The following is an 18,372-nucleotide window of genomic DNA, read 5'->3' on the forward strand; positions in this document are numbered from 1 at the left end:
TCCGTCCCCTCGGGCCCCTGTCTCTGTCCACCAGCTCCGCGTGCCCCCACAGCGCGCACAGCCCCTGCTCGCCGGGCGCTGGGCCCTGGGGCCCGGGGGCACCCTCCTACCTTCCATGAAGAGCCCGTACACGTAGGAGCCCTCGCGTGGGGGGGCGGTCACGTCCTCGCGGTTCTTCTTGGTCACCTCCACCGAGAGGCACATCTTGTCCAGCGGCCACTCGTTCTTCCTGGCCATGGACTGCATGATGGCCGTGAGGAAGGACTGCGGGTTGAAGAAGCCGGCCAGCCACACGGTGGTGGGCAGGGCGAAGTCCGTGGTCCAGGCCTCCAGCTCCTGCGAGGAGAGGGGGGCTCAGCCAGCGCCAGGGCCTCCCGGCAGATGGGGCCGCCGCTCTGCCCGTGCCGCCGCTCTCCTGTCCCCCGTCTTCGTGCGGGGTGGGGCAGCAGGGCCGCGGAGGGAGAAGTGGGGGCCCAGCAGAGGCTTGGCTGCCGTCACCGGAGCCGCGGGGGCGGGAGCTCCCTCTGCCCAGGAGGCAGCTGTTCTTCCCCGGGAGGAAGGGCCTGCGTTATCGGCGTGGGCACGCCCTCCAGACCCTGCTGTGACGAAGGCCAGGCCAGCGGGACCCGAAGGCCTTGGGGACACGCCCCCTCGCAGCACGCTCCCGCGGGCTCTGGGCAGAGGGGGTGCACTGAGGCCGGGGACCCCGACCTCACCCTGATGCGGAGCAGCAGGTCCGAGTACCAGGCCGCCAGGCCCATCATGGACGGGTAGGCCCGGGCCATCCACGTTTCGGGCACGGTGTCGTAGAAGAGCGCCGTGGACAGGTCTTCCATGTCTGTCGTGATGGTCAGTTCCCCCTGAGGGACAGACAGACAGACGGTGCTGGGGGCCCCGCCCATGTGTGTCGTGGGAATGTGGTTTCCCGTGGGGCGTGGGCCACCGGGTCTTCTGCAGAGCCTGTGGGGGCCACATCGTGCCTCCTGCCGGGAACAGTCAGGATGCCCTCCGGGGCGTGTTCTGGACGCCCACAGCTCCCCACCAGGGAACTCGGGGGCCAGCGCCAGGGCCCCGAGGCGCCCCGTGGCCTGTGATGGGTGGTGAGTCAGCCTGCGGGGCCAGCCCGGTTCCCGCGTCACGCCTGGACGTCTGGGCCCAGCTGACCCGTCTTGCCTTTACCTTCAGCCCCAAGTTGAGCTCCTTGAGCGAGCGGCGCATCTCGTTGGTCAGGATGTTCATGCGCTCGCACTCCTGGAAGGCCACCACCACGTAGGGCGTCTTCTCGGCCGCCTTCGCCATGATCTCGGCCATGTTGAACGACTCCGGGATCTTCTCCAGGATCTCGTCCAGCACGGCCTTCACCTGGGAGTCAGCCCACAGGCGTCACCGCGCCCGCCCCCACTGCCCCCAGAGTCAGGTCTCGGGGCCGGAGCCTGCCCCCTGTTCCCACATCCCCACCCCTGCGTCCCGGAGCTCGGCACACGGCGTGGCCAGAGCAGAGCAGCACACGTGGCGAGGGAGGGCGTCGTGGCCTGGTGGCAAGGCCTGTGGCTGTGGTCAGGGAGCCTCCGGCCACCCTGCCTGGTACCTGCAGCCAGGCCCCTGCATTACCCCCCCCTCCGCGGGGTCACCAAGGGTTGAGGGGTCACCGAGGGTCGGGGGGAGTTCACTGAGGGTCGGGGGCGTCACCGAGGGTCGGGGGGTCACCGAGGGTTGGGGCATCACCGAGGGTCAGGGGGTCACCGAGGGTCAGGGGGGTCACCGAGGGTCAGGGGGGTCACCGAGGGTCAGGGGGGTCACTGAGGGTCAGGGGGGTCACGGAGGGCCGGGGGGTCACCGAGGGTCGGGGGGGTCACGGAGGGTCGGGGGGTCACCGAGGGTCGGGGGGGGGTCACCGAGGGTCGGGGGGGTCACCGAGGGTCGGGGGGGTTACGGAGGGTCGGGGAGTCACCGAGGGTCGGGGGGGTCACCGAGGGTTGGGGCGTCACCGAGGGTCGGGGGGGGTCACCGAGGGTCGGGGTGTCACCGAGGGTCGGGGGGGTCACTGAGGGTCGGGGGGGGTGTCACGGAGGGTCGGGGGGTCACCGAGGGTCGGGGGGTCACCGAGGGTCGGGGGTGTGGTTGCTGACAGGTTCTGAGGGCTCTGCCAGTCGGGGTGCATTCGTGAGCCGGGCTCTGGGCCCCACTTCACTGTCGCTGGTGGTTGCGCGTCAGGCACCCACCTTCTCCTCGCGGGACACCCCGGTGCCGGCGCCCGCCTCCGCCTCTTTGGGCTGCATCTCCAGGACCGTGCGGAACAGCTTCTCCGAGGTGACCGTCAGGAAGCCGATCTCCGCGTTGGGGTGCAGGCCGTACAGGTAGGGGCTCTCGGGGGGCAGGTTCTCGTTGATATATTCGTGGTAACCCTGAGACAGGGGCGGGGGTGGGGTCAGCAAGGACCTTCTTACCAGAATGTTCTGCCCACACCCCGCCCTCCGCACCCCCACTGCTGCCCTAGCCCCCTCCCAGGTGCCCCCCTTTGTCCCCCCACCCCCATCCCCGCGTCCCCGACCTGGTTCCCTGCCCCTGGCTCAGTTCCTGCATTCCTCCCGTGACGAGCTCTCACCAGGCCGTCGGCCAGGACGCACTGACCGTCCCGTGCGTCCCCCCGGGAAGCTCCTCACCTTGTAGTCCAGGTTCGGGGGGATCTGGAAGCCGGGGGCCAGCTGGATCTCGCCCTCCAGCATCTCGGCCCGGATGTACTCCACCAGGTAGGTCTTGCACAGCCGGCGGTCCCAGTCGTCCGTGATGTGGCCGCCGTACATGATCTCCCCGAACAGGTAGCGCAGGTCGTCCCAGGGCACCTGGGGGAGGCCGGCCGTGAGGGGCGCTGCCGTCTGCGTGGAGAGAGGCCAGCTCCCCGCGCGGTGGCCCCTTCCTCGCCCGCTCCTCCGATGGCCCACACGCGGGGCCCTCCCTCCGCGTCCACGGAGCAGAGCCGTTTCGTTCTGCCCGGGTGGGTGCTGACTCTCGGCCCCGTGTGTCTGTGTGGCCATGGCGTCCATCCCTTGGGTCTCAGGTGGGTCTTCCCTCGGGCCCCACCGAGGTGCCGTCTGTGTTTCTTGCCCGGCACTCCGTTCCCAGCAGTCTCTGCGGCACAGCCAGCTCAGAGCCGGTGGCACCCGCCCTCCCCTGGGCTCCGGGCTCGGGGAGCAAAACCCGGGCAGGTGTGACTCGGCGGACACGCTTGTCCTGCTGTCCGGGTCCCGCAGTCCAGCCCAGGGAGCGATGGGCCTGCCTGCCGGCTGCCGCGGGGGCACCGCTCCTCGGCTGCCATCCCAGCCGAGCCGCCCAGGAGCGGCCGGGCGCCGGTGCCCAGTGCCCTCACCCCGTCCGACGGGTGTCGCGGAGCCGCGAGTGACAGCCACGCGCCGTTCCTAGCAGCCCCACGTGAAAAGTTCATTCCAAAGCATCAGCTTAGAAATGATTAAGGTTTTCCATTCTTTTTTCCTTGGTTTCGAGCTTTTGAAATCCAGGGTGCATGTTAGCTCCTTTCGGACTCGCTGGGCGCACTGCGCTGGGGGCTGGCGGGCGCCACATGCCGGGCAGCCTGGGTGTGGGACCTCACGGCGCCGCCGCCACCGCGCCTGCAGCACCAGCGTGTCTGAGCACCGGCCTCAGACGGCGCGCTGGGCGTCCGTGTAGGTAGCCACGCGTCCTGCCTGAAGCCGCTGCTCCCCAAGTCCGGTCAGTCAGGCCCCCGAACAAGAGCGGCTGACCACTCGGCCTAATTTGGCCTCGTGCGTCTGCAGTCGGAACGGGAACATTCCCTCAGTTGTCGCCCGTGACCTAACGCTTCTCCTCGGCTCGGCCACCTTGGGTGTGTGCTGACGGCAGCTTCCGCATTTCACGCATTTGCCCTCCGCCTCCGCCCACCCCCCCACGCCTAGGGACGGTCCTTCCCCTCTGGGCGGGGCGGTGACCCCACACCTGCCGATGGAATTCCCGATGGAATTCCCGATGGAATTCCCGGCATGCCTGTGGGACTGTCGCCAGGCCTCCCCGGGAGGCTGAGTCGTGTCTGGAGGACTGCGGGCCGAGGGACAGGGCCACGGTGTCAGCTCCGTCACTTGTCGGTGCCTCCCTGGAGCTTGGCCGGCGCCCGCCCTTGCCCCCTCCTCCCCCACCGCCCTGGCGTGCGGGCACCGCCGGGTCCGCGTGTGCAGGTGGGCGAGTGTCTGCGTGACTAGCAGGACGCTTCCTCCCACACGAGGAAGCGACCGCCACGGAAACCCTCCGTCTCCTGTGCGGCGGCTCCGCGTGCGCGTCCCCCGATCCGGTCTCAGGTCACGTGGCCGCCCAGAGTGTCTGCAGCCGTGGGGCCACTGAGTGGGGCCGCAGAAAGTGACCTCTGCCCGGGATCTCCCGCCTTCCCCGGGGAACCAAGCAGCAAACAACATTCCGGCTGACTGGGCTGGTGGCCCTGTGGGGGCTGCCTGGGCCAGGGGTGGGGTCCTCTCCAGGGCCTCAGGGGTGTCTGACATCATAGGTCATCAGAGGTCGGCCCTGGACAGGCCGCCCCGGGGAGCGGACCCGTGCTCACCTGCCCCTGCCCTCACCTGAGGCTCCCCGCCCCTCCCCCCGTCCCCCCCCCCCTCCGCCTGCACAGCTTCTTACAAGAGGGCACCTCCCACCTTTCCTCACGGAGCCCCTAATGCTTGAAGGCCCGGGCTTCACCCCAGGCCCCTGGCACCAGCACCCTGCTGACGACACTGCCTCTGCCCGCCCGCGTCGCCCCCTTGCCCGCAGCTCTTACTGCCCGTCCTCTTGTCCTCTGAGGAGCGAGTGAGGAGGGGCAGCTCTGCCTCTCCCAGGGCCCCGATGGCAGGTGCAGGGTGAGCGCCAGGCCTCCTGGGAGTCGGCCAAGCGAGGTGGGTGGTGGCCGGGCCGTGGGGGTCTCTACACAGGCCACTGGGCTGCCCACTGGACAGGCCACTCACTGGGGTCACGCCTCAGGCCATGTGAGGCTCCCGGTCTGCAGACGGGCCTGCTGGGCCCTCAGGGCCAGGCCGTTCCCAGAGGCGTCTGGCTTTGTTTTGTTCCGTCGTCCTGCGTCTGACTACACGCTCGGTTTCCAGTAGGAACGCCAGGAAGTGTCCCCTCCCTCCCGCTCCATCCTCGCCCACGCCGGCTCAGGCCGCCCAAAGCGGCTGGGGTTTCTGGGGGGATCCCTGCTCGGGTGCCGGACACCTGACCCCGTGCAGCGTGACAGCAAGCAGAGGCGGACACCTGCGGGCGGCGCCGAGGACCGCCTGCCCGTCATTGCCTCGGGTGGGCGGGCTCGAGGCGACCCTGGGGTCAGAGCCGCCCAGCTGTGACTCCGACCAAGAGGCGGCGGCGGGCGGGGCTGAGCCACCACCAGGCCCCTTACCTTGGCGTTGGCCTCCAGGTAGTTGTACAGCACGTTGATGGAGATGGTCAGGTCCCCGTTGTTGAAGGGGTACGACCTGTTCCAGCCCTGGGCCCCGAACTTGCGCCTCTCGGCCACCACGGCGTGGAAGTAGCAGAGGGCGAACAGGATGCACTTGAACTCCATCTCCTTGGTGCACATCTCCAGGGTGTCCTGCAGGGGGCGCACCCGCCACGCCAGGATGTCCTTTTAGGAACACGGTGACTGCAGTGCGAGGTGTGTGAACGTGTCTCTGCATGTGCGTGCACGGGTGCTTGTGCAGGGGTGTGTGCGAGTGCATGTGCGCATGTCTGCAGGAGTGTACATGAGCATGAGCATGCGTGTGTGTTCGTGTGTGTGTGCGCGTGTTGCCGGTGGTGTGGATGGAGAGCAGCAGAGGGAGCATCCTCAGAGCTCAAGTCTGGCCTCTGCAGGCCCAGCGACTCCACGTGCTCGGGGCCCCGGGCGGCGCAGACGGGACCGGGCCTGGCGCGGGCGCAGGAGGGAGGCCCACCTGGGTGAAGAGGTCCAGGGCCTTGTGCAGGTTGGCGTGCATGCCCGTGGGCGGCTCGTTGGTGATCTTGATGGCGTTCTCCAGGATGCCCTGGGGGATGATGTGGGAGTCGGGGCTGGGGGCGGGCTCGGCGCTGATGAACACGCGGTAGTCCTCGTGGCTGCCGGTGCTGTACCGCTCCAGCTTCTTGTCCAGGGTGCTCAGCCACCGGGCCACCAGGTGGATGTTCTGCGGCCAAGACCCGGGTCAGCGCCCGCATACTCCCTCCCTGCCCTGGGCCCACGAGGACAGGCCGCCCGGCCGTGCCCCACCGGCCCTCGAACTGAGGGGTGCCGGTTCGATTCCGGTCAAGGGCACGTACCTCGGTTGCAGGCTCGATCCCCGGCCTGGTCGGGGCGTGAGCAGGAGGCAACTGGCCGATGTCTCTCCCCATCGAGGTTTCTCTCTCTGTCTCTCCCCCTCCCTCCCACTCTCTCTAAAAGTCAATGGACAAAACATCCTCGGCTGAGGATGAACAACAAGGAAAGTGACCAGGCCAGGCCCCGTGCGTCGAGTCAGCCTCACTGGGGTCCGCGGGAGCCGGGCAGCCGGGGGGCAGTGGGACGGCGGAATGAGGAGGGGCTGGGAGGCTGCAGGACCCAGGACGGGGAGCGGGGCTGCTGGGGTTCGGGGGTGTGAGCTGGGGTTCACCCAGGACGTGACACAGCCTCCTGAGGGGAGTCACTCGTGTTTTGTGTTCTGAGTAGGATCTCCTTCGGGGTCTCAGCCTGGAGCCCGTCTCCCTCACCACCGAAGGGCCCACGCTGCCCCCTGAGCCCCCTGACACCTCACACCACCCGCTGGCCCGGGTGGAGCTGAACTCGGTGTGGGTGCCTCCCACCTGCCTGTGACGGTGAACCCCACGACCCGCCGTCTCTCAGGCCCCAGGCCCCCGGGGGGTGCCCGCACCCCGAGGCGGTCCGCACCTGCAGAATGACCCAGTGCCCCGTCTCCGCGGCCACGTCCAGGGCGTCCTCGGCCACCACCTCCTGCCCCTGCCCCAGCGACACGTTGTGCAGCTTCCCGTTGTCGAGGGTGAACCCCAGCTTTTTCCCTGAAGGAGAGAGAAACGGGGAACGCTTGGGGGGTGATCGAGTGACACAGGGCGGCTCTGGGACCCACCTGCTCCCCCACTCGTTTTTATCGTAAACACACGTCATGCAAAGTTACCGTTTTACACACCATCTTAACGTGTGCGACTCCAACACGTGCACAGCGCTGTGCACCCTCTCTGGTTCCAGAACATTCTCGTCAGCCCAGGAGCAAAGCCACCTGGTAGACAGTCACTCCCCTCCTCACCCCTCCAGCCCCCGCAGCCCCCCATCTGCGTGCTGTCTGGATTGGCCGGCCCCGGATGTGTTGGAGAACGGGAATCAAGCAATAGGGGCCTCGCTGCTCCCCCTCGGCACCGTGTCCCAAGGTTCACCGTCGGGTAGATGCCCGGCTCCACTCCCGTTTCGGGGCCGAGCAGTACCCCCCGTGAGCATCACCCGCCGCGATCTGCCTTCACCCGGGCGTGGGCGTTCGGGTGCACCTGCCTTTCGGCTGCGGGAGGGAGTGAGCGTCTGTGCAGAGCGCTCGTCTCAACACCCGTCTCAGTTCCTCCCGGGTCTGTGCCCGGCGTGGAGTTGCTGGGCCACGTGTAGGTCTGTGGGTCACGTGTAGGTCTGTGGGTCACGTGTAGTTCTGTGGGTCACGTGTAGTTCTGTGGGTCACGTGTAGGTCTGTGGGTCACGTGTAGGTCTGTGGGTCACATGTAGTTCTGTGGGTCACGTAGTTCTGTGGATCACATGTAGTTCTGTGGGTCACGTGTAGTTCTATAGGTCACATGTAGTTCTGTGGGTCACGTGTAGTTCTATAGGTCACATGTAGTTCTGTGGGTCACATGTAGTTCTATAGGTCACATGTAGGTCTGGGTCACATGCAGTTCTGTGGGTCACATGTAGTTCTATAGGTCACGTGTAGTTCTGTGGGTCACGTGTAGTTCTGTGGGCCACATGTAGGTCTGTGGGTCACGTGTAGTTCTGTGGGCCACGTGTAGTTCTGTGGGTCACGTGTAGTTCTGTGGGTCACGTGTAGGTCTGTGGGTCACGTGTAGTTCTGTGGGTCACGTGTAGTTCTGTGGGTCACGTGTAGGTCTGTGGGTCACGTGTAGTTCTGTGGGTCACGTGTAGTTCTGTGGGTCACGTGTAGGTCTGTGGGTCACGTGTAGGTCTGTGGGTCACATGTAGTTCTGTGGGTCACGTAGTTCTGTGGATCACATGTAGTTCTGTGGGTCACGTGTAGTTCTATAGGTCACATGTAGTTCTGTGGGTCACGTGTAGTTCTATAGGTCACATGTAGTTCTGTGGGTCACATGTAGTTCTATAGGTCACATGTAGGTCTGGGTCACATGCAGTTCTGTGGGTCACATGTAGTTCTATAGGTCACGTGTAGTTCTGTGGGTCACGTGTAGTTCTGTGGGCCACATGTAGGTCTGTGGGTCACGTGTAGTTCTGTGGGCCACGTGTAGTTCTGTGGGTCACGTGTAGTTCTGTGGGTCACGTGTAGTTCTATAGGTCACATGTAGTTCTGTGGGCCACGTGTAGTTCTGTGGGCCACGTGTAGTTCTGTGGGCCACGTGTAGGTCTGTGGGCCACGTGTAGTTCTGTGGGTCACGTGTAGTTCTGTGGGCCACGTGTAGGTCTGTGGGTCACGTGTAGGTCTGTGGGTCACGTGTAGTTCTGTGTGCGTCTCCCTGAGGGACCGCCACACTGCCTCGCACAGCAGCCACACCGTCGCACACTCCAGTGCGGCCGTTCTCCGTGTTTCTGACACGGAATAACCATCCGACGGGTGGCGGGGGTCACGCCACTGGGTCTTCCTGCGCCTCCGGTGACACTCACCCAGGGCCTCCACGTCCTTCAGGGGGTCGACCCCCGGGGAGAGGATGAAGAAGATGGGGGTCGAGGGGCTGCTCTCCTCGTAGGACTTGGAGAACTCGACGCTCCGGCCCTCCACGAACTTGCTGCCCATCTTCTCCTCCACGAAGTTCCTGAGGGAGGCGGTGCTCAGCGGGCGGCGGAGGCTGCCTCCCTCGGGCAGGGAGGGTGGGTGGGCGCTCCCCGCCCCGGCTGTGTCTGCTCCGGGCGCCCCTGGCTCCCTCGCCCCGAGAAATGGCAGGCCCACGGGGGGAGGGGGGGAGGCCCGGGAGCCGAAAGGCCGAGGCGGCAGATTTCCCACTGGGCGGGGGGCAATCAGAGCCGTTCTCCGCAAAGGGGCCACGATGGCCCTCGGGGGTGGCCCCCGCGGATGACGGTTCCGGGTGCGGGCGCCGAGCCTCGCTTTCCCCCCACGACACCCGAGGGCTCCTCTGTGGCCACGGGGGTCATGCCTCCCCACGCCTCTTCCCTTTAACCTCAGAGCTCACGGGTAGGGTCTGCCTCTGAGTCATAACCCTGGGCTCCCTCCTCGCCCAGGTGAGCGGAGGCCCAGGGTCCCCCCGCCACCTCTCAGACCGCCGACGGGGCGGATCCCCAACACAGGCCGCGCCCCACGCCGGCGCTCACCTGACGGCGTAGGTCATGCGGTCGGGCCGCATGCACCGCACCATGCACAGCTTCTGCAGGGACGACTTGTTCTTCCACTCCTTGGGGAAGATCTCCTTCTCCGGAGCCTCCGACTCCACCAGCTTCTTCCAGCGCTTGGCAGAGCCCTCGATGTCGTTGTCCAGGTTCTTGAACTCGTCCATCTCCGAGAGGGCCTGCGGGAGCCGGGCTCCGGGTGAGACCATGGCCACGGGCCGCCGGGACACAGCGGGGTGGGGGGGGGCCCCCGAGGGGCCTCGGATCGGGACGCGACTCCGGCCGCTTCTCGGGGGGATCTGGACGAGGGGCGCCTGTCTCACCCCAGGGGTGAACCTCCTCAGGTGGTTTGGGAAGAGACCGAGGGCCTGAGCGTGCGCCCAGGGTCTGAGGGTCTGAGGAGGGCCTGACGCTTGGCGTTTCCCTGGAAACGAGGCGGGAGAGCCACGGCGGGGACCCCTGGACGCACCCGAGGCCGCCGGGGCGAGGCTGGCGGCGTGCGGGGACACGTCAGGGGCCAGGGAACGCCGAGCACGTGTTCACGTCGGACCGCTCACCTTGATGCCGCCCCACCCCTGGTTCTGCAGGAAGTCCACGGGCGACACCACCCCGGCCTTGAACGGGAACCGCAGCAGGAAGTCCAGCTCCACCGGGTTCAGCTCCTTCTTCATGGACAAGACCTGCGGGCGGGCACCGCTCAGCCGCCACGGGCGGGGCACCGCTCGGCCGCCACGGGCGGGGGCACCGCTCGGCCGCCACGGGCGGGGGCACCGCTCGGCCGCCACGGGCGGGGGCACCGCTCGGCCGCCACGGGCGGGGGCACCGCTCGGCCGCCACGGGCAGGGCACCGCTCGGCCGCCACGGGCAGGAGGCGTGAGGAGCCGCTGTGCCTGCAGGCCACGATGCCCTGCCCCTCGGGTTGGAGAACTTGGTCTTCATCGTGTTTTAATTTTTATTTATTTATTTAAAAATCTATTTTTTATTGATTTCAGAGAGGAAGGAAGAGGGAGGGATCGAGCCTGCAACCTGGGCAGGTGCCCTGACCTGGAATGGAACTGTGACCTGGTTCATAGGTCAGTGCTCAACCACTGAGCCACCCGGCTTTTTAATCGTGGTGAAACAATGGCTAATTATTTTGTATCTGCACTCTGGTAATAGATTTATTTTTATATTCTAAAAAATCAAATAAAAGAAAGAAAAAGAGTAACTGGTGAAAACGCACACGTTTTAACCGGTTGCAGCTCCGCGGCATTGGCACGTCCGGTGGCTGCACGAGCGCCCCCGCCTCGGCCCAGACCTGCCTCCTCACCCCAAAGGGACTCCCGCCGACCGGCCGCGGCAGCGGCTCACCTGGAAGGTGACCTGGGCCAGGAAGATGAGCTTGTCGCGCTCGAAGAGGCCGCGGGCCGTGTACACGTAGACGGAGTAGGTGATCTCGTCGGTCAGGTTCATCACCCGCTGGCGCACCTCCTCGGCGGGCGCCGTCCGCTGGATGGCCTTCTCGAAGACCACGTTGAAGGCCTGGGGAGGGGGAGGTGAGCTCCCTGCCCCCCCCCCCCCCCCCCCCGCCACCTGAGGGTGCCCCAGGCCGCGCCGCCCGCACCTTGAGGGAGAACTGGTAGATGGGGCTGATCTTGTTGAGGTCGTTGAGGATGAAGTAGAGCAGGGACGCCCGCTCCGCCGCCGGCCGGTAGTTCTCTCGCGCCTCGTTGATCTTCACTTCGGTGATTTTGGCCTCTTGCACCTGAAGCCAGAGGGGCCGGAGTGAGCCCGGCGGGGGGCCAGCCCGGCGCGCGGGGCCCTGCCAGAGCCCTGGCTCCCTCGGAAGCCGTCCTGGGGGCTCTCGGCCGACGGCGGGGTGCTGAGGGGCCTGGGCCCCGTCAGGCCAGCTGCCCGGCGGGCCCGGCTCACCTTCTCCTCAATCTCGCTGGCCGTGTGCTTGGTGGTCTCCAGGTTCTCCACCAGCGCCGTGTCCCCCAGGAAGTTGCCCGAGGCGGCCGACAGGCGGGCCAGCAGCGAGTCCTCCAGCTCCTTGAGGACGATCTTGAACTCGTTCTGCGACTTGGTGAGGTTCGCCTGCAGGAGGGCAGAGCCCGGGCAGGGACGCGGCCGTGGGCATGGTCCCACCATACCGCCCAGCCCTGGGGCTCCAAGGCGAGGCCAGGGCCCTGCAAGCCCGGGGCCCGGGGCTGGGACAAGAGAAGGGGGGGGGCCTGAACGGAAGCCAGGGGCGGGGAGACCCGAGCAGTGCGGCGCCTGCTGGCCCCTGCGGCTGCGGGTCATTGTGTGGCCAGTGTGTGGCCAACGCAGCATCAGGGCGTGGCGGGCACACGAGGGCGTGGCGGGCACACGAGGGCATGGCGGGCACACGGGGGCGTGGCGGGCACACGGGCGGGCAGCCAGGCCAGGCCCGCGGGGCAGCGGGTGGCACTGTAGGCCGCGGGGCACCGCTGTGACTGTCTTTGATGGAGTTACAGGAGCGGCAGCCGGGACAAGGGATGTGGTACGAGGCACCTTCCCAGGGGGGCCCAGAGCCAGGGAGCCTCACGGGGGGTAGGGGGCGCGTCCCTCCTCCGGCCGCCCGGCCACCCGTGCCCGACGCCGGCTGCACCTTCAGCTGCTCCAGGTCCGGGCGCTCTTTGGCCACCACGGCGGCCAGCAGCTGGTCCTCCAGGCCGTCCCGGGTGACCAGGAAGTTGATGAGGGTGCACTGGGCCTGCATCTCGGGCTTGTAGTGGGGGTTGAAGTACTTGGTGTGCAGGATGAGGCGGAACTGCGGGTGGTACTCCACCTCCTTGTCGCCGATCTTGATGAACCTGGCGGCCGGCGGGAGGGGTTAGGGGGCTCCCGGTGGTGAGGCCACGCCAGCCCGGCGGCCGTCCCCACCAGCTGCGCGTGGTCCCGCCTTCCCCGTGCGCCATCCTGTCTGCCCTGCCCTGCCCCTGGCGGGTTTGTTCTCATCTTCACGGCGGCGTTCACTCAACACGTCAGACCCCCGAGCCGCGCCGGAAATGCGCGGGCTCCACCCCAAAGCCCTGGCATCGGGAAGACAGGCGTCCCGACCGGAGCCCGCGCCTTCGGGAGGCTCCGGGGCCGAGCCGCGCCGGCCTGCCCCCCGTGGGGGCCGCTTCTCTTGGGCTCCCCACTCGGCTCCCGGCTTTCTGGCGAGCTGACCTTTTGGGGGCCTCACGCCCCCCCTGGGCGGCGGCACCCCCTCCAGGCCCTTCGCAGAGGCCCGGCCTGCGCTTACAGGCTGTTCGCACCAGCTATGGCTTCCGAGCGTTCATGCTGATGTCACTCCTTTCTGCCGGAAGGTGAAGCCAGGCCGAGGCCCACCCACGCCCCGAGAAACGCCGCGGGGTTCCCACACGAGGGGAGGCCCTCGCCGTAAGGAGGGGCAGCTCGCCGCCTGCTGCAGCCTGGACATGCCCTGGATGCATGGTGCCAGGGAGAGAGCAGGCACGGAAAGGCCCCAGAGGGAGCCACTGAGGCGTGGCCAGGGCAGGCCAGTCGTGGACACGGACAGCGGGTTGGGGGGGCCAGGCTGGGGGTGGGGGGCCGGGCCCAAGGGGGCGGGGCTTCCTCTGGGCCGCGGAAACGCTCCAGGAGTAGGTGGAGGTGGAAGCCACACGACACAGGACGTACTCAACCCCAAACGAACTGGCCACGTTACAATGTTCACGTGACCGTGTCCAGTGCGGACTTCACCCGAACTTCTACAGGCAAGTAGGTTCCAGATTCGCAAAATGCATGGGAACGGGGCACACGTGGCTGTGAGGAACCCCCCCCCCCCCCCCCCGCAGGCCACCGTGGGCAAAACGGGCTTGTTCCCGACGGGATGTGGCCCACGTTCCCGTCTCCCCTCTGAGCGGGGATCCCCCACACCTGGCGGTGTTTTGGGGGAACCCCTGCTGCCCGCCTAGCGTTCCCTGCACTGTTCTCAGCACACAGAGGGGCTCATGGGGTCAGACTGCGGAGGGGACCCCGAAACTCACTTTCCCTTTTTAATCGTGTTCCTGCCCAGGAGCGGGTCCAGCACGGGGTCCACGGTCTCGCCGATGTTCTCGATGAGCAAGGTGTCCCCCGTGGAGATGGCCTGCTCGATGATGTCCAGGTAGCTGCGGGCACGGGCGAGCTGAGCGCTGGGCCAGGACGGCACACGGCCCAGGAGGCACCGAGGCGCGACCAAGGAGCCGGCAGCACGCGCCCGACCGTCCTTCCCGGGGGCTCAGGCTCCTGTCCATCACCCGGGGGAAGCGGAGCCGCTGACGCTGACCCGTGGAGGCAACCGCTGCCCCGCCGGCCCGCCTCGGTCCGCCCCGGGCCCCTGGCGGCACGCTGCGCCTCCCTCCGCGGCCACGAGCACACACCGCCCCAGAGAGGAGAGCCGAGCGGCTGCGGCCTCTAGGCCGGCGGGTGGCCGGGCCGAGCCCAGGCGCGCCCTCCCTGCAGGAGCCGCCGGTAACGGGGGGCTGGAGCCCCAAGTTTCAGTCTTTACTCTGGGGCTGTGCCCAGGGCCAAATGTTAAAGAAATCCGCCCGTGGGCCAGTATTTGTGCTTGAAGATCAGGCCGCAGGGTTAGTAAGCACCAACGGCCTAGGGTGGGCCCCCCCCCACCTCCATCCTTCACGTGGGTGCAGCGGGCACCCCTTCTGCCCCAGGCGGACCCCCCCAGCGGCGGGCACCCCTTCTGCCCCAGGCGGACCCCCCCCCAGCGGCGGGCACCTCTTCTGCCCCAGGCGGACCCCCCCCCAGCGGCGGGCACCCCTTCTGCCCCAGGCGGACCCCCCCCCAGCGGCGGGCACCTCTTCTGCCCCAGGCGGACCCCCCCAGCGGCGGGCACCTCTTCTGCCCCAGGCGGACCCCCCCATCGGCGGGCACCTCTTCTGCCCCAGGCGGACCCACCCCAGCAGCGGGCACCCCTTCTGCCCCAGGCGGACCCCCCCATCGGCGGGCACCTCTTCTGCCCCAGGCGGACCCCCCCCATCGGCGGGCACCCCTTCTGCCCCAGGCGGACCCACCCCAGCAGCGGGCACCCCTTCTGCCCCAGGCGGACCCCCCCCAGCAGTGGGCACCCCTTCTGCCCCAGGCGGACCCCCCCAGCGGCAGGCACCCCTTCTGCCCCAGGCGGACCCCCCCAGCGGCGGGCACCTCTTCTTCCCCAGGCGGACCCCCCCAGCGGCGGGCACCTCTTCTGCCCCAGGCGGACCCCCCCAGCGGCGGGCACCTCTTCTGCCCCAGGCGGACCCCCCCATCGGCGGGCACCTCTTCTGCCCCAGGCGGACCCCCCCCAGCAGCGGGCACCCCTTCTGCCCCAGGCGGACCCCCCCATCGGCGGGCACCTCTTCTGCCCCAGGCGGACCCCCCCCATCGGCGGGCACCCCTTCTGCCCCAGGCGGACCCCCCCATCGGCGGGCACCCCTTCTGCCCCAGGCGGACCCCCCCCAGCAGTGGGCACCCCTTCTGCCCCAGGCGGACCCCCCCAGCGGCAGGCACCCCTTCTGCCCCAGGCGGACCCCCCCAGCGGCGGGCACCTCTTCTTCCCCAGGCGGACCCCCCCAGCGGCGGGCACCTCTTCTGCCCCAGGCGGACCCCCCCAGCGGCGGGCACCTCTTCTGCCCCAGGCGGACCCCCCCGGCGGCGGGCACCTCTTCTGCCCCAGGCGGATGGCCTTCAGCTCGCTGCCGAACTTGTTCCTGATCCACTTGATGCCCTGCAGCTGGGCGTCCACGATGAGGGGCCAGCGCTCCGTGTTGCACAGGATGGTGGCGTTCTCCGTGGACATGCGGTCGCTGGGGAGCCCCTGGTTGTTCCACGTGGCCACATCCGCGTCGTCAGTCAGCAGGCTCAAGGGGTCCAGGCCCTCCGTGATGGGGATGGGGACCTGCCGGGAGGGGCGGCCTTAGTGCCTCGGGAGACGCCGTCCAGGTCACGGGGCTCTGCCGTTAGCGGCGGGCGCGGCCGCCTGGGAGGACGTCAGCGCCGGCCACGCGGGGCCCGTCGGACCCGAATGGCCGGAGCCTCGGTCTCGGATCGGAGGGGAGGCTTGGGGGCTGCCTGCCCTGTGGGCACCTCCCCGCTCCCCGGGCGCGGCCCCCACCTTTAGCTTGTTGATGTAGGGCACCCAGAACCTCTCCATCAGCTCGGTGCGGTACTTCTTGGTGAAGTAGCCCACGTAGGAGACGAAGGCGGAGATGAGCAGCACGTCCCCGCACAGCGTGACCCCCTGCGACCTGTAGCTCTGCACCGACTCCGCCCAGCGCACGTTCTCCGACGCCAGGCCGCCCACCAGCCTGCGGCACCGGGGTCCGTGGGTCAGGAGGGAGCGCGTCTGGTGACGGACGTTCTCAGGAGAGGAGCGAGGCGGGGCGCCCCCCCCCCCCCCCGGCCGCGACCCCCGCCTCGCACGTCCGTACCCGGCTCAGCGCTTCCGGGGGAGAATGCTTTGGGGGTTCTGGGGGGTAAGTGCTTCAGGGGAGCACACCAGTGCTCTGGCCTCCCCAGGCCCTCTGCGTGTTGCCACGGCGACGCCAATGCCGTGACGTCTCCCGCACGCGCAGGGGCTGCCCCTGGACACCCCGGCCCGTGCTCTGGCTGGCGGGACGCTGCGGGCTCCCCTCTCCAGGGGAACAAGGGGGGGGGGGGCGGGGGAGCAGGCTACCTGTTGGCCAGCGAGATCACCCTGTTGGTGGCGTCGGCCTCCTGCTGGCACTTGATTTTCTCAGCCGTGGCTTTCTCAAACGCCGATGTCAGGTTGCTCAGGTTGGCGTTGAGCTCCTGGGTGACGGGCGGGAGGGCCCCCGAGGTGGGTGGAGGGAGGGCCCCGAGGTGGGCGGCAGCTGCGGTGTCCCCCCTCACCGTGGAGGCGGGCAGGGCGCAGAGCTGCCCCCACAGGCTGACGCGGAGCGGCCTCCCGGTGGGACGGGTCCCGGCGCCGGGCCACGGCCGTGGCCTCACGCTGCTGGACAAGTCCCCACAGTGGCGGGGCCACCCCTCCCCACAGGGGCGTGGACCGGCGCCGGCTTTGGCGAGGGCCGCGCAGGCACTCACGGCGATCTTGTTCTTGATCCGCGACAGCTTGTCCTGGGCCTCGGCCAGCTCGGCGTTGGCCTCCTCCAGCGCCTGCCGCTTGGGCGCCACGTCGCAGTACACCTCGTAGAAGCGCACGATGTTGATGCACCAGGAGCACAGCCCCGCGGCCGCCGTGGACTTGGAGCGGATGAACTCGGGGTCGAAGGTCGGGTTGCCCTGGTAGGGCCTGGAGAGGGAACGGGGCGCTGGCCTGGGCTCCGCAGCGCAGGCCCCCTGCCTCCTCCCCCCGAGCCCCGCTGACCACAGGGCGACAGTGAGACCGGATTAAAAACGTTGTTGTGTCTTCACCATTACAGGAAGGACCCGCGAGCCGCAGGGTGCTGGCCTCCGGCGTAAGCTTCCGAGTGGGAAGGGCCCGGGGCACTGGCTTAAGGTGCCCCCCCCCTCCCTTCCCGGCTGTCACCCCGCTGGTCTGACCTGGGGTCACCGGGGTCCTGGGGGTGGCTCCTCAGCCAGGGCCCAGCGGACCCAGGGCCCCCCAGCAGCCACGTGAGACGTGAACGGGGCCTGGGGTGCTCACCCGTGGAGGCCTCGTGAGGGCTGCCGCATGGGATGATGGGTAAGACCGGGAGGCCCCCCCCTGCGCTCCTCCAACGACCCCCCACCAGGAGCACTGCCAGCAGCGAGTGTGTCCCTCCTGACGGGGCAGCCAGATGTGCCCAGGCCGCCACCTCGCCCTGCAGCCCGGGGCCCGGCCCGCCCTTGGCGAGCGGGAGGAGATCCCGGGACCTCCCGACGCTGCCTGACGGGGCTCCCACGGCCCCAGGGCCGCGCCCCGGCGGCCGACTCACTTGAAGGCTTTGAGGCAGGCCTCGGGGATGTGCTCCTTGTCGAACTTCTTGAGGGCGTCCAGGAACGCGTCCACCTTGCCCATCATGATCTTCGCCGCCTTCCAGCTCTTGTCCTTGGGGATCTTGCCCCCGGGCGCCGTCAGGATCATCACGGCGGCCGTGACGTTGACCACGGCGTCCGGCGGGGACCCGAAGGACTTCAGCTCCGTCAGGTTGTTCTGCAAACAGCAGGCAGGGCCGACCTGGGAGGGGCCTGGAGGCCCCGGGACGACCCCAGGGAGCCCGCCGGGCGGAAGCCACCCCAGGGTGAGGCCGCGGCCTCTCCCCGACCCCTCCATCCGGGACCCGCTTCTCCTCCTCCGCTCACCTTGTTCAGCGTGTCCAGAGCCTCCTGCGCGGCCAGCAGGGCCGGCTCCGCCTTGGCCAGGTCCGTCTCACAAGCCTTTTGCTTCTCAGTGACGTTCTGGAAGGAAGCCGGAGAGGAAACAGCAACGTGGTGGGCTGTCTGGGCGGCGTGCAGGGGCCTGGGCAGGGGTGGTCACCGGATGGGATCGGCCTTGCTCCTCCCGGCCTCCTTGGTCCCGGCCCCTCAGCGCTCAGGCCTCGGGGAGCCGGCCAGGCAGACGCAGGCTCAGGACGGAGCTGCTCTGCCAGGGGCTCCGGCCTCCAGGCCGCGAGGGAACCCGGGGCCAGCAGACCCCCTGGAGGGAGGCCTTACTGTCTCTGGGAACATTTCAGAGGTTCAGCTCATTCTCCCCTCCAGAAAGCAAGAGTTTGTTCCGTCATGCACGCATCATTCATTCATTCACTCACACACACTCCTTCCCGTATGCATCATTCATTCATTCACTCACACACACTTCTTCCCGTATGCATCATTCATTCATTCACTCACACACACACTCCTTCCCGTATGCATCATTCATTCATTCACTCACACACACA

At 68.2% G+C, this 18,372-nt stretch overlaps 1 protein-coding gene across 1 annotated transcript in view; it reads right to left on the reverse strand.

The window, feature by feature from the left end:
* DNAH17 (dynein axonemal heavy chain 17) overlaps positions 1-18,372 on the reverse strand; it is a 75,233-nt gene that overhangs the window by 1,051 nt on the left and 55,810 nt on the right. Inside the window, exons 59-80 of the mRNA XM_054709931.1 lie at positions 17,795-17,890; positions 17,428-17,645; positions 16,595-16,802; positions 16,206-16,321; positions 15,645-15,837; positions 15,193-15,428; positions 13,540-13,662; positions 12,156-12,360; positions 11,456-11,620; positions 11,148-11,288; positions 10,895-11,065; positions 10,102-10,224; positions 9,530-9,723; positions 8,867-9,015; positions 6,908-7,035; positions 5,943-6,170; positions 5,411-5,602; positions 2,664-2,843; positions 2,223-2,405; positions 1,180-1,362; positions 717-860; positions 111-336 (exon numbers count right to left, since the gene is read on the reverse strand). Of these exons, the coding sequence (XP_054565906.1) occupies positions 111-336; positions 717-860; positions 1,180-1,362; positions 2,223-2,405; positions 2,664-2,843; positions 5,411-5,602; positions 5,943-6,170; positions 6,908-7,035; positions 8,867-9,015; positions 9,530-9,723; positions 10,102-10,224; positions 10,895-11,065; positions 11,148-11,288; positions 11,456-11,620; positions 12,156-12,360; positions 13,540-13,662; positions 15,193-15,428; positions 15,645-15,837; positions 16,206-16,321; positions 16,595-16,802; positions 17,428-17,645; positions 17,795-17,890 (3,802 nt within the window). The remainder of the gene's footprint in view (positions 1-110; positions 337-716; positions 861-1,179; positions 1,363-2,222; positions 2,406-2,663; positions 2,844-5,410; positions 5,603-5,942; positions 6,171-6,907; positions 7,036-8,866; positions 9,016-9,529; positions 9,724-10,101; positions 10,225-10,894; positions 11,066-11,147; positions 11,289-11,455; positions 11,621-12,155; positions 12,361-13,539; positions 13,663-15,192; positions 15,429-15,644; positions 15,838-16,205; positions 16,322-16,594; positions 16,803-17,427; positions 17,646-17,794; positions 17,891-18,372) is intronic.

The sequence above is a fragment of the Eptesicus fuscus genome, chromosome 20 (assembly GCF_027574615.1).
Source record: "Eptesicus fuscus isolate TK198812 chromosome 20, DD_ASM_mEF_20220401, whole genome shotgun sequence".
NCBI classification, from domain to species: Eukaryota; Metazoa; Chordata; class Mammalia; order Chiroptera; family Vespertilionidae; genus Eptesicus; species Eptesicus fuscus.